Source organism: Vombatus ursinus, unplaced genomic scaffold, assembly GCF_900497805.2.
Source record: "Vombatus ursinus unplaced genomic scaffold, bare-nosed wombat genome assembly UNPS02014941.1, whole genome shotgun sequence".
Lineage (NCBI taxonomy): Eukaryota > Metazoa > Chordata > Mammalia > Diprotodontia > Vombatidae > Vombatus > Vombatus ursinus.
Window position 1 is genome coordinate 6,940,732 of NW_020954719.1, and position 12,576 is coordinate 6,953,307.

At 35.6% G+C, this 12,576-nt stretch overlaps 1 protein-coding gene across 1 annotated transcript in view; it reads left to right on the top strand.

Annotated features, from left to right (window-relative positions):
- SPATS2 (spermatogenesis associated serine rich 2) overlaps positions 1–12,576 on the top strand; it is a 134,805-nt gene that overhangs the window by 69,965 nt on the left and 52,264 nt on the right. The window contains exon 4 of the mRNA XM_027844435.1: positions 570–649. Coding sequence (XP_027700236.1) covers positions 570–649 — 80 coding nt within the window. The remainder of the gene's footprint in view (positions 1–569; positions 650–12,576) is intronic.

Sequence of the window (12,576 nt, forward strand, 5' to 3'; positions counted from 1 at the left end):
TTTTTTTTTTTTTTTTTTTTTTTTTTTTTTTTTTTTTTTTTTTTTAACAAATTAAGCAAAATCAAGCAAAGCAAATACATTGGCTGTCTAAAAACGCACATCTCATCCCACAGGTCAAAGGCATTATTTCAAATAAGTCTGAAATCATGATTTTACTACATTGGTCAGATTCTGAAGACTTTAAATGTTGTTTTCCTTTCATTAGTCATTATGTAAATCATTCAGGTTATGCTTACTTTGCTCAAAAGCAATTAGTCTTGACTAGTCTTTTGTGGAGATCTACCAAATAACTCCTGTTCATGATGATTAATAACAGCGCTTGCAAACCACTTTACAAATTTTTCATTTGATCCTCATCCCAGCCCTGGGAGCTAGGTACTGTTATTACCTCCATTTTACAGATGAGGAAATTGAGTCAGATAGAAATTAAGTGACAAAACCAGGGTCAACATAGCTAATAAATACCTGAGGGTTGGATTTGAATTCAGGTGTTACTGACTCAAAGTCTAGCACTCTATCCACTTTGCCACCTACTGGCCCAATACATTTTCCTTTTCTCATTCTTACAGATCCATCAGGATTCATTTTTGATTTGCAGTCCAATACTGTGCTGGCCCAGGGAGGAACTTTTGAGAACATGAAAGAGAAGGTAAGAGGGGAAATTGGGTAGTAAACTTGAGTGCCTTTAGCTGAGCAAACAGAAGAAAAAGTTTAAAAGAAAAAGTTCACTATGCACCAAACAGTTTAATTACATTAGACTGAAAGGGTAGCAGCCTGCTCTGAAGTTAGAGAGGGTTCACATTGTTGAATACCTCTCAGTCTTTCAAGAAATAGGCCAGTGCCAGTAATTGGTCGCGTATGCATGGTTGGAAGCCAGGTCCTGACTGATTGTGGGTGTAGGGTGTTATAGAGCGTGGATGAAATCTTAGAGTTAGGCATGGGATGATTGGTAGTATTAGTTCTTTGCGATGTGACTGTTGGGGAGTTGGCAGTGACAGATGAAAGGATCTTTCTGAAGGGAATTCACATTCATCAGAAATGCTGAGAAGTTCTATTAATGATCTCTTGCCTTAGGGAACCAAAGGCATTGAATGACCTGTCTTGAAATATATTCAGAGTCACACAGTCTCAGAATTAGAAGGAATCTCAGAGGTCCTTTAGTCTAGCCTTTACTTGAATAAAAATCCCCTTTATAACATTTGAGTTTTTGTTTGAAAACCCCTAGTAAGGAAGGGTCATCAGCTCCCCAGACAGGCCATTTAACTTTATAATTGTTAGGAAATATTCCTTTATATCTATCCAAAATTTACTTATAACTTCTGCCAATTGTTTCAAAAGAAACCTATTCCCTCTTTCACATAACAGCTTCTTAAATTCCTGAAGACAGGGTATTTCCCAAATAGTCTGCAGGCTAAACATACACAATACTTAACCAGTTTTCATATGGCATGAGACATTTTGCCATCATAGTTGCCCTCCTTTCTGGAATGTGGCATCCAAAACAGAACACCGTATACCACATGTGGTCTGATGGGGGCAGAGTACAGTAGGACTATCATTACCCTAACCTTTGATTTCTCACTGAATGTGCTTAAGATTATATTAGATTTTTCCCTAACACATCACACTATTGACTCATATTGACCTTATAGTGCACTAAAACCACCTGATCTTTTTTTTATGAACTGCTTTCTAGCCATGGTCATTTTTTGGACCCAAGAATGAAAATTTATATGTGTCCAATCAACAACCATTTATTCATCACCTAATGCACTGCAAGTGGGGCAGCTAGGTAGTTCAGTGGATAGAGTACCAGACCTGGAGTCAGGAAGATTCATCTCAGACACTCACTAGCTGTGTGACCCCATGTAAGTCATGTAATTCTGTTTGCTTCAGTTTCCTTGTCTATAAAATGAGCTGGAGAAGGAAATGGCAAACCACTTCAGTATCTCTGCCAAGAAAATCCTAAGTGGGGTCACAAAGAGTTAGATGCAACTGAACAGCAACAACAGATGTTCCAGGCATTGTACCAAGTGCTAGAGATAGAAGTATAATCAAATAGCTAACATTTTTATAGCACCTACTATGTTCTAAGTACTGTGCTAAGGCCTTTACATATATTATATCATTTGATCCTCACAACCACCCCGGGAGGTATTATTGTTATCCTTATTTTACTGAGGAAACTGAGTCAAACAGAGATTAAGTGACATGCCCAGGGTCACACAGGTCAGAAGTGTCTGAGACTGGATTTGAATTCAGGTCTTTCTGACTCCAGGTCTAGTGCTCTCTCCACAGTGCCAACAGTTGCCTATGAAAGAAGCAATCCCTAATCTCAAGGAGTTTATATTCTATCCAGGGAGACAAGTACATATGTATAGAGAGAATATTCTATAGTACAAAGTAGAATAAATATGAAAGGAATAAATATAAGGTAGTTGGAGGGGAGGACACTAGCTGGGGGATCTGGAAAGGCTTCATATAGAAGGTGGTACTTGAGTTATGTCTTGAAGGAAGAAAGAGAATCAGCAGGGCAGAGGTTGCATTCTATTTGGGGAAGCAACAAGTACATATTTAAGTATGTCCATGTAAACCTAAAGTGAATAAATGCAAATATATACAAAATAGTTAAATACTGGGTAGTTTGGAAGGTATGGGAGTGGGTAACAGGAAAGGTTTCATGCAAAAGATGTTGCTTGAGCTGCATCATAAGGAAAGAGAAGGATTCTAGGAGTTGGAAATAAGGAGAGAATGTATTACAGGCATAGGGGATTCCCGCCAGTGCAAATTCATGGAGTCTGGAGATGGAGTATTGTATGTGAAGAACAGAGAGAAGGCCAATTTGGCTACATTGCGGAGAGCAGATGTGAAGTAACGTCCATCAAAACTGGAAAGATGGCCTGGGCCAAAATTCATTCATAGGGCTTTAAAAGCTAAACAGAGGAGTTTATATTTTATCCTGAAAGTGATTGGAAGCCTCTGGAGTTGATTAAATAGATCTGTGCTTAAGGAAAATTACTTTGGTAGCTTTGTATAGGATGGTTTGAAGTGATGAAAACCTTGAGACAGGGAGGCTGTTGCAGTAATCTAGGTGAGAGGTGCCTAACTCATAATCTTCATCTCAACTCATATTTTAGGACTTTAATATACATACTGATGTCCCCTTAAACACCCTAGTCTTCTAATTCATCAACCATTTGAACTCTAGTGACTTCCATCTTAACTCTGACCACCCAAATGAATTATCATACTTTAGATCTTACTATCCCTGATAACTGTGCCATTTCTATCATCTTGAATTCTAAAATTCTCCTTTTCTGGTCACAGTCTCTTGTTTCTCCATTTGCATTAATCATGTTACTTTTTTTCTTTGTCTTGATGATCTTCTGTCCTACTTGCTCTTTCTTTTCTCCCTTCTTTCACCTGAGTGTTTCTACCTTTATATATTCTTTATGTAGGAGGCCATTTCAACTACAAGCTGTCCTTTTCCTTTGAATCCTGCCACCATTTATGCCCTGCCAATACTCAACCCTGTGTTACCTCTACTATCTGACTTCCTCTTTTCTATTATGCTACTGAATGTCACTAAAGGAAGTCACCTTAATGTGTTAGCAGCATCCACTATAAATTCAGGTTGTCTTTTTAAATATCTTATTTTTATTGCTGTCTTTTGTTTTTAAATCACTTTCACTTAACATATGTTCCTTCCCTGTGAAGCCATTCTTTGCAACAGATTTTAAAAGAGAAAATAGGCAGTTCAGCCCCACTCCCACTCCAAATTCCTGTTTGCAAGTATATGTGGTATTCTGTACTGAGAGCCTCACATCTGTGCAGAGTGATTAAACAGGTATACTCCAGAGCGAAACTTTTTGCACCTTAGAATTACATAGCATTTAGTTTTGTTTTTTATCTTTCTATTTACGTTGTTGTAGTCATGGATATTGCTTTCCTGGTTCTACATACTTCATTCTGCATCATTTAATATGTTTTTCATGTTTCTCTCTTCATGGGCATAATTTCTTACATCATAGCAATATTCTGTTACATTCATGTAGCACAATTTATTTTGACTTTCCTCCAGTCAGTGGACAGTTGATAGATAATGGTCTGTTTAATTTCTCGTTCTTTGCTCCCACAAGAAGAGCTGCTATGAATATTTTGGTGTATGTGTTACCTTTCCTTAACCTCCTGGGGGTATATGCCTAGCAGTAGGATCTCTGGGTCAAAAGTATAGATATTCGTTACTTTGAGGAGGGGCTTGATTCCAAATTGCTTTCCAGAATGGTTGAGCCTATTAATAGCTCCACCAAAAACATATTTGTTAATGTGTCAGTTTTTCTACAACTTTTCCATTAATGATAGTTTTTTTTCCTCAGAGTTGCTTAATTTTACCTTTATTAGTAGTAATTTGGAGTACTCTTCTATATGATTTTTAATAGTTTGCAATTCTTGTTTTGAGAATTGTTTGTTTATGTCCTCTTACCATTTATCCAGTAGAGACTAAGTTCATGTTCTCTAATCTCAACTGGGGCCTCATTGCAGCACTGCAGTCCTTTATATTGTTCCTTGGTATAGTTTTCTGTGTTCTTCACAATCCCCTCAATCTACAGTTCCCTTAATCTTTCTCAGCAGATAACTTTGCCTAATATTTTACCAAGAAGATTGAGGCTATCCTTGTGAAGTCTCTCCCCATCTCCTTTACTCCATACCTCAAAACCCCTCTACATTTTTCTTTTCTTTTGTTCCAGCTTCCAAGGAAATGGTGGCCCTTTTGAAGAAAATCAGTCCTTCTACTTACGTCCTTTATCCCACCTTCCTCTGTCTCTTTGGGAATTTGACCAAGTGGTCATTCCCTCCCTCCTCTAATCTTCAGTCTCTTCTTTCTTCTTGCTCCTTTCTCATCTCCTACATACTTCTCTACATGTCTCCCATCCTTAAAAGATATTCCCTCAAGCTGACATTATATATCTTTCTCCCCTTTCAATGTCAATCTCTTGGAGTTATCTATACCTGATGCCTTCAGCAAGCATTCCTTAAAATAAGGCTTCCAACTCCACCACGGAACTGAATATGTTCCCTCGAAAGTGGTACCAATGACATCTCTTGTTAAAAGAAACAGACCAATAAATTCCAGTTGATGCATTTTGTTTGCCTAAACTTTTCTTCTGTACCTTCTCTCTCCCAGAGAACCGTTCCATATAATAGTAAATTTTTTTAAGAAAAAAAAGAAAAAAAATCAACAACTCATCAATTCATCAAAAAAAATCTATGCAGTGTTCCTTATCAATGGACTAAATGACTTAATCCTAATGAATATCGGATGGGTAAAAGAACATATATAGTAACAGATAAATGATGATAAAAACAACATAGCAAAATTGGGAGGATGTAGCCAAAACAGTTCTTAAGGAAAAATTTATATCCCTAAATATTTTCATCAGTAAAAGAGAGAAAGAATAGACCAATGAATTGGGCAGGCAACTAGAGAGAAAAAAAAGAGAAAACCAAGAAATTTAAAAACCAGAAATTGAAGATCAAAATAGAAATCTTAAAATTCAAAGAAGGAATTAACAAAATTGAAAGCAAAACAAAATGAAATCAAATTAATATAACTAGGAGCTGTTTTTTAAAAAATAAAACAGATAAGCCACTATATTGATTTTTTTTAAAGAGGAAAGCCAGTTTGCCAGTATCAGAATTGAAAAGTTGAACTTATAACAAATGGAAAAGAAATAAAGAAAATTATTAGAAAGTATTTATCCAATTATATGCCAATAAAATCTAACAATCTAAATGAAATGGGTTAATATTTGCAAAACTATTAACTGCCTAGATTAAAAGAACAAGAAACAAAGGACTTAACACAATCTGAAAAGAAAATTGAACAAATCATAAATGGGCCTACCAAAGAGGGATGGAGGATGGAAAGCAAATTCTATCAAATATTTAAGGAACAGTTAAGGAACATATTTGATAAAATAGGAAAAGGAGTCCTACTAAATTTCTTTTGTGATACAAAAATGGTCTTGATACACAAACCAGTGAAAGTCAAAATATTAGCAAGTAGACTACAGTACTAGATCACAAAAATTTAATACTGTAGTCAGATTGGATTTATGCTGTGAATGCAGAGTTGATTTAATGTTAGGAAAAATGTCAATATAACAGACCATATTAATAAGAACAACAAAAATCCTATGGATTACATGTCAGTAGATGTGGGAAAAGCTTTTGACAATATACCACATCCATTCTTATTTAAAAGAAAAAAACAACTAGAAAACATGGGTATAAGTAGATCTTTGCTTAATATAAGTAGTAGCCCTCTAAAACCAAGTGCCAGCATTGTATATGATAGGAATAAACTAAAGACCTTTTTTAATAAGATCTAGAGTAAAGCAAGGATGTCCATTATTGCCATTACTACATGATATAGTGTTCAAACACAGTATGTAGATATAGTACTAAGAAAAAGAAATTGAGGGAATAAGCATAAGCAAAGATGGGACAAAATCATCCCTTTTTGCAGATAATGATGATTTATTTAGATAATTCTAGAGAATAAAATAAAATATTGAAAAAATAAGGTTACAGAATATAAAATAAGCTCACATAAATCATATTTCTGTATATTACTAACAAATCTCAGCAGGAAGAGATATAGAAATTTCATTTTAAAATAATTATAGAATATATAAATACTTGGAAATCTACCTGCCACAATATACATAGAAACTATATGAATACAACTATACAGATAAAATAACGATACACATATAAATAATAAAATCCTTGTTAAAGGACATAAAGATAGAACTGTTCATTTGGGGAAATACTAAATTATTCATGATTAGGTCAAATCAGCATAATAAAAATGACAATAATGCCCAAATTAATTTCCTTATTCAGTGCCACACCAAACTACCAAAGCATTATTTTATGGAATTAGAAAAAATAGTAGTGAAATTCATCTTGGAGGAACAAAACATCAAGAATCTCAAAGAATATATTGGGGGGGGAGTAGAAAGGAGAGGGGCCTGACAGTACTGAATTTGAGCAAAGAAAAGCAGTCTAGTAGAAATTAGGTTTAGAGCAACACCGTGTACCATATTCCACATTACATTCTAAATGGATGCACTATTTTAATATTAGTGACTAAGCTACAAAATTAAAAGAGAAGCAGACTCTCACCAGTGTGGATAGGAAATCTATTTACTAGTATGGATAGGAAATCTATTCTTAACCAAACAAGAGATTGAAGCCATCACAAAAGATCAAACATAACTTTGATAACATGAAACTGAGGAGCTTTTTTTTCCTGCATAGACAAAATTAATGCACCTAAGATAAGAAGAGAAGTGGTCAAATGGGGAAAAAATCCTTTCATCAAATTTCATTTATAAGGGTTTAGTATCCAAGATGTATCAGCAGTTAATAAATATATATGTAAAAACTAATAGCTGTTACTCAGTTGATAAGTGGTCAAAGAATATAAACAAAAGATTCTTAGAAGGATCACATAGTATTCACAACTGTGTGAAAGAATGCTCCTGATGACTAGTAATAAGAGAAATGCAAATCAAAACAACCCTGAGGTTTCACCTCACACCCTAGAAATCGGCAAATATGACCCCAGAATGGCAATTGTCAGTGTTGGAGAGGTTGGGGAGTGATAAGCACACTAATACATTGTTGGTGGAGATATGAATGGTACAGTCATCTTGGAAAGAAATTTGGAATTATTCAAATAAAGCAACTAAGTTGTCCATACTTTTTGAACCAGAAACTTCATTACTGAGTTGTTGGGGGTTTTTTTGTTTGTTTTTTTTTTCATTACTGAGCTTTCGCCCTAAGGAATCAGTTGCTAAGAAGAAAGACCCCATATATGCCAAAATATTTACATCAGCACTTCTTGTGATAGTAAAGAATTGGAAACAAATTGGATGCCCCTCAGTTGGGGAATGGCTAAACAAATTGTAGTACATGAATGTAATGGATTATTACTGTGCTGTAATGAATGTGTGTGATGAATATAAAGAAGCATGGAAGAATCTATATACACTGATGCAAAGTGAAGCAAGCAAAGCAAAGGAAACAATATACGCAGTAACTACAGTCATATAAATAGAACAACTACTCACCAAAAAATCAAAAGTAAATGTTACAAAATTATAAAGATCAAGCAGGACTCAAAATAAAGAGATATAAGAGGACACCCCCAACCCACCCTTCATGGAGGTGGGAGGCCCACAGGTATTAAACATTGCGCATGTTTTTGGATTTTTTCAATGTTTTTATCTGTTACATTCATTTTTTTTCTTTTAAAAAATAGTTTGTTATATTTAAGTATAAACTATTTGTCTCTTTCACCCTCTGATGAGAGGCTGGAATACTAAACTCCTCCCAGAGCTTTCCTTTATAGAGGACTGGGATCTGAACTTTCCAGGTACCTCTCCTTTCCATCAGTAGCTCTGCTTGGTTTGAACTCCACAGAACATCACGTCCTGCCAGATGTTTGCTGGTGGCACACATATTCCTGTCCTGCTTTTTAGCTTCCTTCTATCTCTTATCTTCCCTCATTGCATTGTAAGCTCTTTAAAGGCAAGGATTGTCTTTCATTTTATTTGTACCCCTAGCACTTAGCACAGTGCTTAGCACATGTTGTTCTTTAGTCATTCAGTAGTCCTGTCCAATTCTTTGTGACTCCGTGGACAAGAGCACACTGGGCCCTTCTATCCTCCACTATCTCTTGAAGCCCATCCAAGTTCATTTTGTTGTTTCCATTATACTATCTAGCCATTCCTCCTCTGCCATCCCTTTTCCTTTTGCCTTCAATCTTTCCCAACATCAGGGTCTTTTCCAATGAGTCCCATCTTCTCATTATGTGGCCAAAGTATTTAAGCCTCAGCTTCAGTATTTGACCTTCCAGTGAATAGCCTGAATTAATTTCTTTTTTTTTTTATTTTTAAATTAATTAATTTATTTTTAGTTTTCAGCATTCACTTCCATAAGCTTTTGAGTTTTAAATTTATCAATATTAGTCATCGTACAACATGGCTGTTACTTTGTACAAGGTTCTCCTGGTTCTGTTCACTTCACTTAGCATCAGTCCATACAAGTCTTTCCAGGTTTTTCTGAAGTCCGTATGCTCATCATTTCTTATAGCACAATAGTATTCCATTACATTCATATGCCACAACTTGTTCAGCCATTCCCCAATTGATGGGCATCCCCTCAATTTCTAATTCTTGGCTACCACAAAAAGAGCTTCTATAAATATTTTTATACATGTAGGTCTTTTTCCCATTTTTATCATCTCTTTGGGATATAGCCGTCGAAGTGCTATTGCTAGGTCAAAGGGTATGCACAATTTTATAGCCCTTTGGGCATAGTTCCAAATTGTTTTCCAGAATAGTTGGACCATTTCACAACTCCACTGACAGGGCAGTAGTGTTCTAATTTTCCCACATCTTCTCCAGCATTTATAATTTTCTTGTTTTGTCATGTTAGCCAATCTGATAGGTGCGATGCTAAATTAATTTCTTTAAGTGTTAACTAATTTGAACTCTTTGCTGTCCAAGAGACTCTCAAAAGTCTTCTCTAGCACCACAATTCGAAAGCATCAGCTTTCTCTATAGTCCAGCTGTCACAGCCATACATTGCTACTGGAAAAAACCAGTTTTGACTATATAGACCTTTATTAGCAAGGTGTTGTCTCTGCTTTTTAGTATGCTGTCCAGATTTGCCATAGCTTTCTTTCCAAGGAGCAAGTGTCTTTTAATTTCATAGGTGCAATTGCTGTCTACAGTGATCTTTGATCCTGAGAATATAAAATCTGACACTGCTTCCATTTCTTCTCCCTCTATTTGCCAAGAAGTGATGGGACCAGTTACCAAGATCCCAATTTTTTTAATGTCAAGTTTCAAGTCAGCTTTTATACTCTTTCGCTCTCATCAAGAGACTTCTTAATTCCTTTTCATTTTCTGCCACCAGAGTGGTATCATCTGCATTTCTGAGATTGTTGATATTTCTCCCAGCAACCTTAATTCCAACTTTTGATTAATCCAGCCTGGCATTTCGCATATAAATTAAATAAATAAGTTAAATAAATAAGGTACAGCATACAGCCTTGTTGTACTCCTTTTCCAGTTTTAAACCAATCAGTTGTTCCATGTTCGATTCTAACTGTTGCTTCTTAGCCTGCATTTTAGTGTATTGTTATATGGAAAAGCTAGCAGGGATGGAAAGAGAAAAATGGAGGGTGAAGGATACTGGGGATAACTACATCAATACAAACTTATTTCAAAAAACAAATCAAAACAAAGATAAAGAAGTAATGATAAGAACAGTTCAGGGAAACCTAGGAAGCCTTTTATGAGCTGATGTATAGTGAAATGAGCAGAACATGTTGCTTTTGCCACAACAAAAAGAGCTATAATTGTTTTTGTGTGTCCCTAGAATTTGTCTAGGGCGGCCAGGTGGTGTAGTGGATAGAACACTGGGCCTGGAGTCAGAAAGATGAGTTCAAATCCAGCCTCAGATACTTACTTGCTGTATGACCCCGGGCAAGTCATGTAACCCTGTTTACTTACTCCCTCATCTGTAAAATGAGCTGGAGAAGGAAATGGCAAACCACTTCAGTATCTTTACCAAAAAAAAAACCCCAAAAACCCAAATGGGGTCATGAAGAGTCAGAGACAATTGAAATGACTGAACAACAACAAAAAGAGTTTTTCTTGCTTGGGACTAATTTCTTCCTTAATTTCCTCTCCCTCTAATTCTCCTCCTCCTCTTTCCCTTTTCCCTCCTATTTCCCTGGTGAGTAAAATGTATTTCTGTACCCAACTGTGTGTATGTGTATTTTTCCCTCCTTTAACCAGTTCTGATTGAGAGTAAGGTTCAAGTATCACCCATTCCCTCTTCTTTCCTCCTCCATTGTTTAAACATTTTCTTGCACGCTCCATTTATGTGAGATAATTTTTCCCATCTTTCTTCTTCTTCCATTCTTCTTTTGTGATTTTCCAAACTTATTAGAATCATACCCAGGCTTTGTGTCTAATTATTCTTCCTATAATAACCCCAGTTATGATAAAATTCTGTGAGGTTACATGTCTCATATCCCTGTAAGGAATATAAACACTTTAACCTTGTTTATTCCTTTATGATTTCTCGCTTATTTTTACCTTTTTGTGCTTCTCTTGAACCTGTGTTTGTATATCATATTTTCTACTCAGCTCTGATCTTTTTATTAAAGGTCCATTTTTAACTGTAGGATTATACTCAGTTTTGCTGGTTATTCTTGGTTGTAATCCTTGATCCTTTGCCTTCTGGAATATCTATTCTAAACTCTCCATTCCTTTATATGGCGGCTGCTAAAATTTATGTGATTCTTTCTGGCAGCTTTGAGCATTTTTTTCCTTGACCTGGGAGCTCTGGATTTTAGTTATATTTCTATGAATTTTCCTTTTTGGAGTTTCAGGAGCTGGCCATTAGATTCTTTCAATTTCAACTTTATCCTATGGTTCCAATATATCTGGACAGTTTTATGTTAAGATTTCTTCGAATATGATATCTAGGTTCCTTTTTTGTTCGTGGCTTTCAGGTAGTCCAGTGATTCTTAAATTATCTCTCTTCGAGCTGTTTTCCAGGTCGTTTGTTTTTTCTGTGAGATATCTCTTTTTCCTCTTTTTCTTCGTCTTCTTTTTCTTCTTCTTCTTCCCCTTTCCCTTCTCTTTCTCCTTCTTCTTTCTTTTGATTTTGATTATTTCTGAATGTCTCATGGAGTCATGAGCTTCTATTGGCCAGTTCTAATTTTCAAGAAGTTATTTTCTTCCATAATAATTTGTACCTCTTTTACCAAGCTGTTAATCCTTTTCATATTTTACTTCCACTTCATTTTTAAAATACTCATTTTATTTTAAAAATACTTTTTTAAAATGGTTTCTTGAACTCTTCTAAGGAATTTTTGTTGGGCTTGTATCCAATTTGTATTTTTTCTTTGAGGCTTTGTAGATGTTTTCAGGTCATTTGTTTCTTCTGTGTTTGTCTTTTTTTTTCTGAGTAATTAACAATCAATTTAATAAGCTAGCTATTAATCAATAAATTGATGGTCAGTGATTTCTCTCAATAACCAAGGACGCCTAGTAGAGACACTGAATGCCTTAAATATTTTTTTTTTTTTTGAATGAGAATGCCCCTGACAGGAGAAATCAACCCTGATAGGTGGACATTTAAATGGGGAGTTAGGATAAAAATCTTTAGCTCCTCCTGCTCAAAATTGGCTTGATCATGAGACTCAGCCACCTCCAGTAATCTGGACAAAGGAATCCATCTCTACCCAGACTGTTCTGGTTGGCTTTCTCCTTCATGAGCTGGGTTACCCTGAACTCCAATGGAGGAATACAGGGATATGGGCTTAATGCTTTGAAGTTGGAATTCACCTAGATTAGATTCTGTTTATACTCTAAATAGAAGTGAGGTTTCCTATTTGGGTGGGGTCTCTTTCAAGACCTAGGAACTAGTTCCTGAAGAATTTGGGCAATCTCATCTATCAGCCTTGTCCTTTTTTTTTTTTTT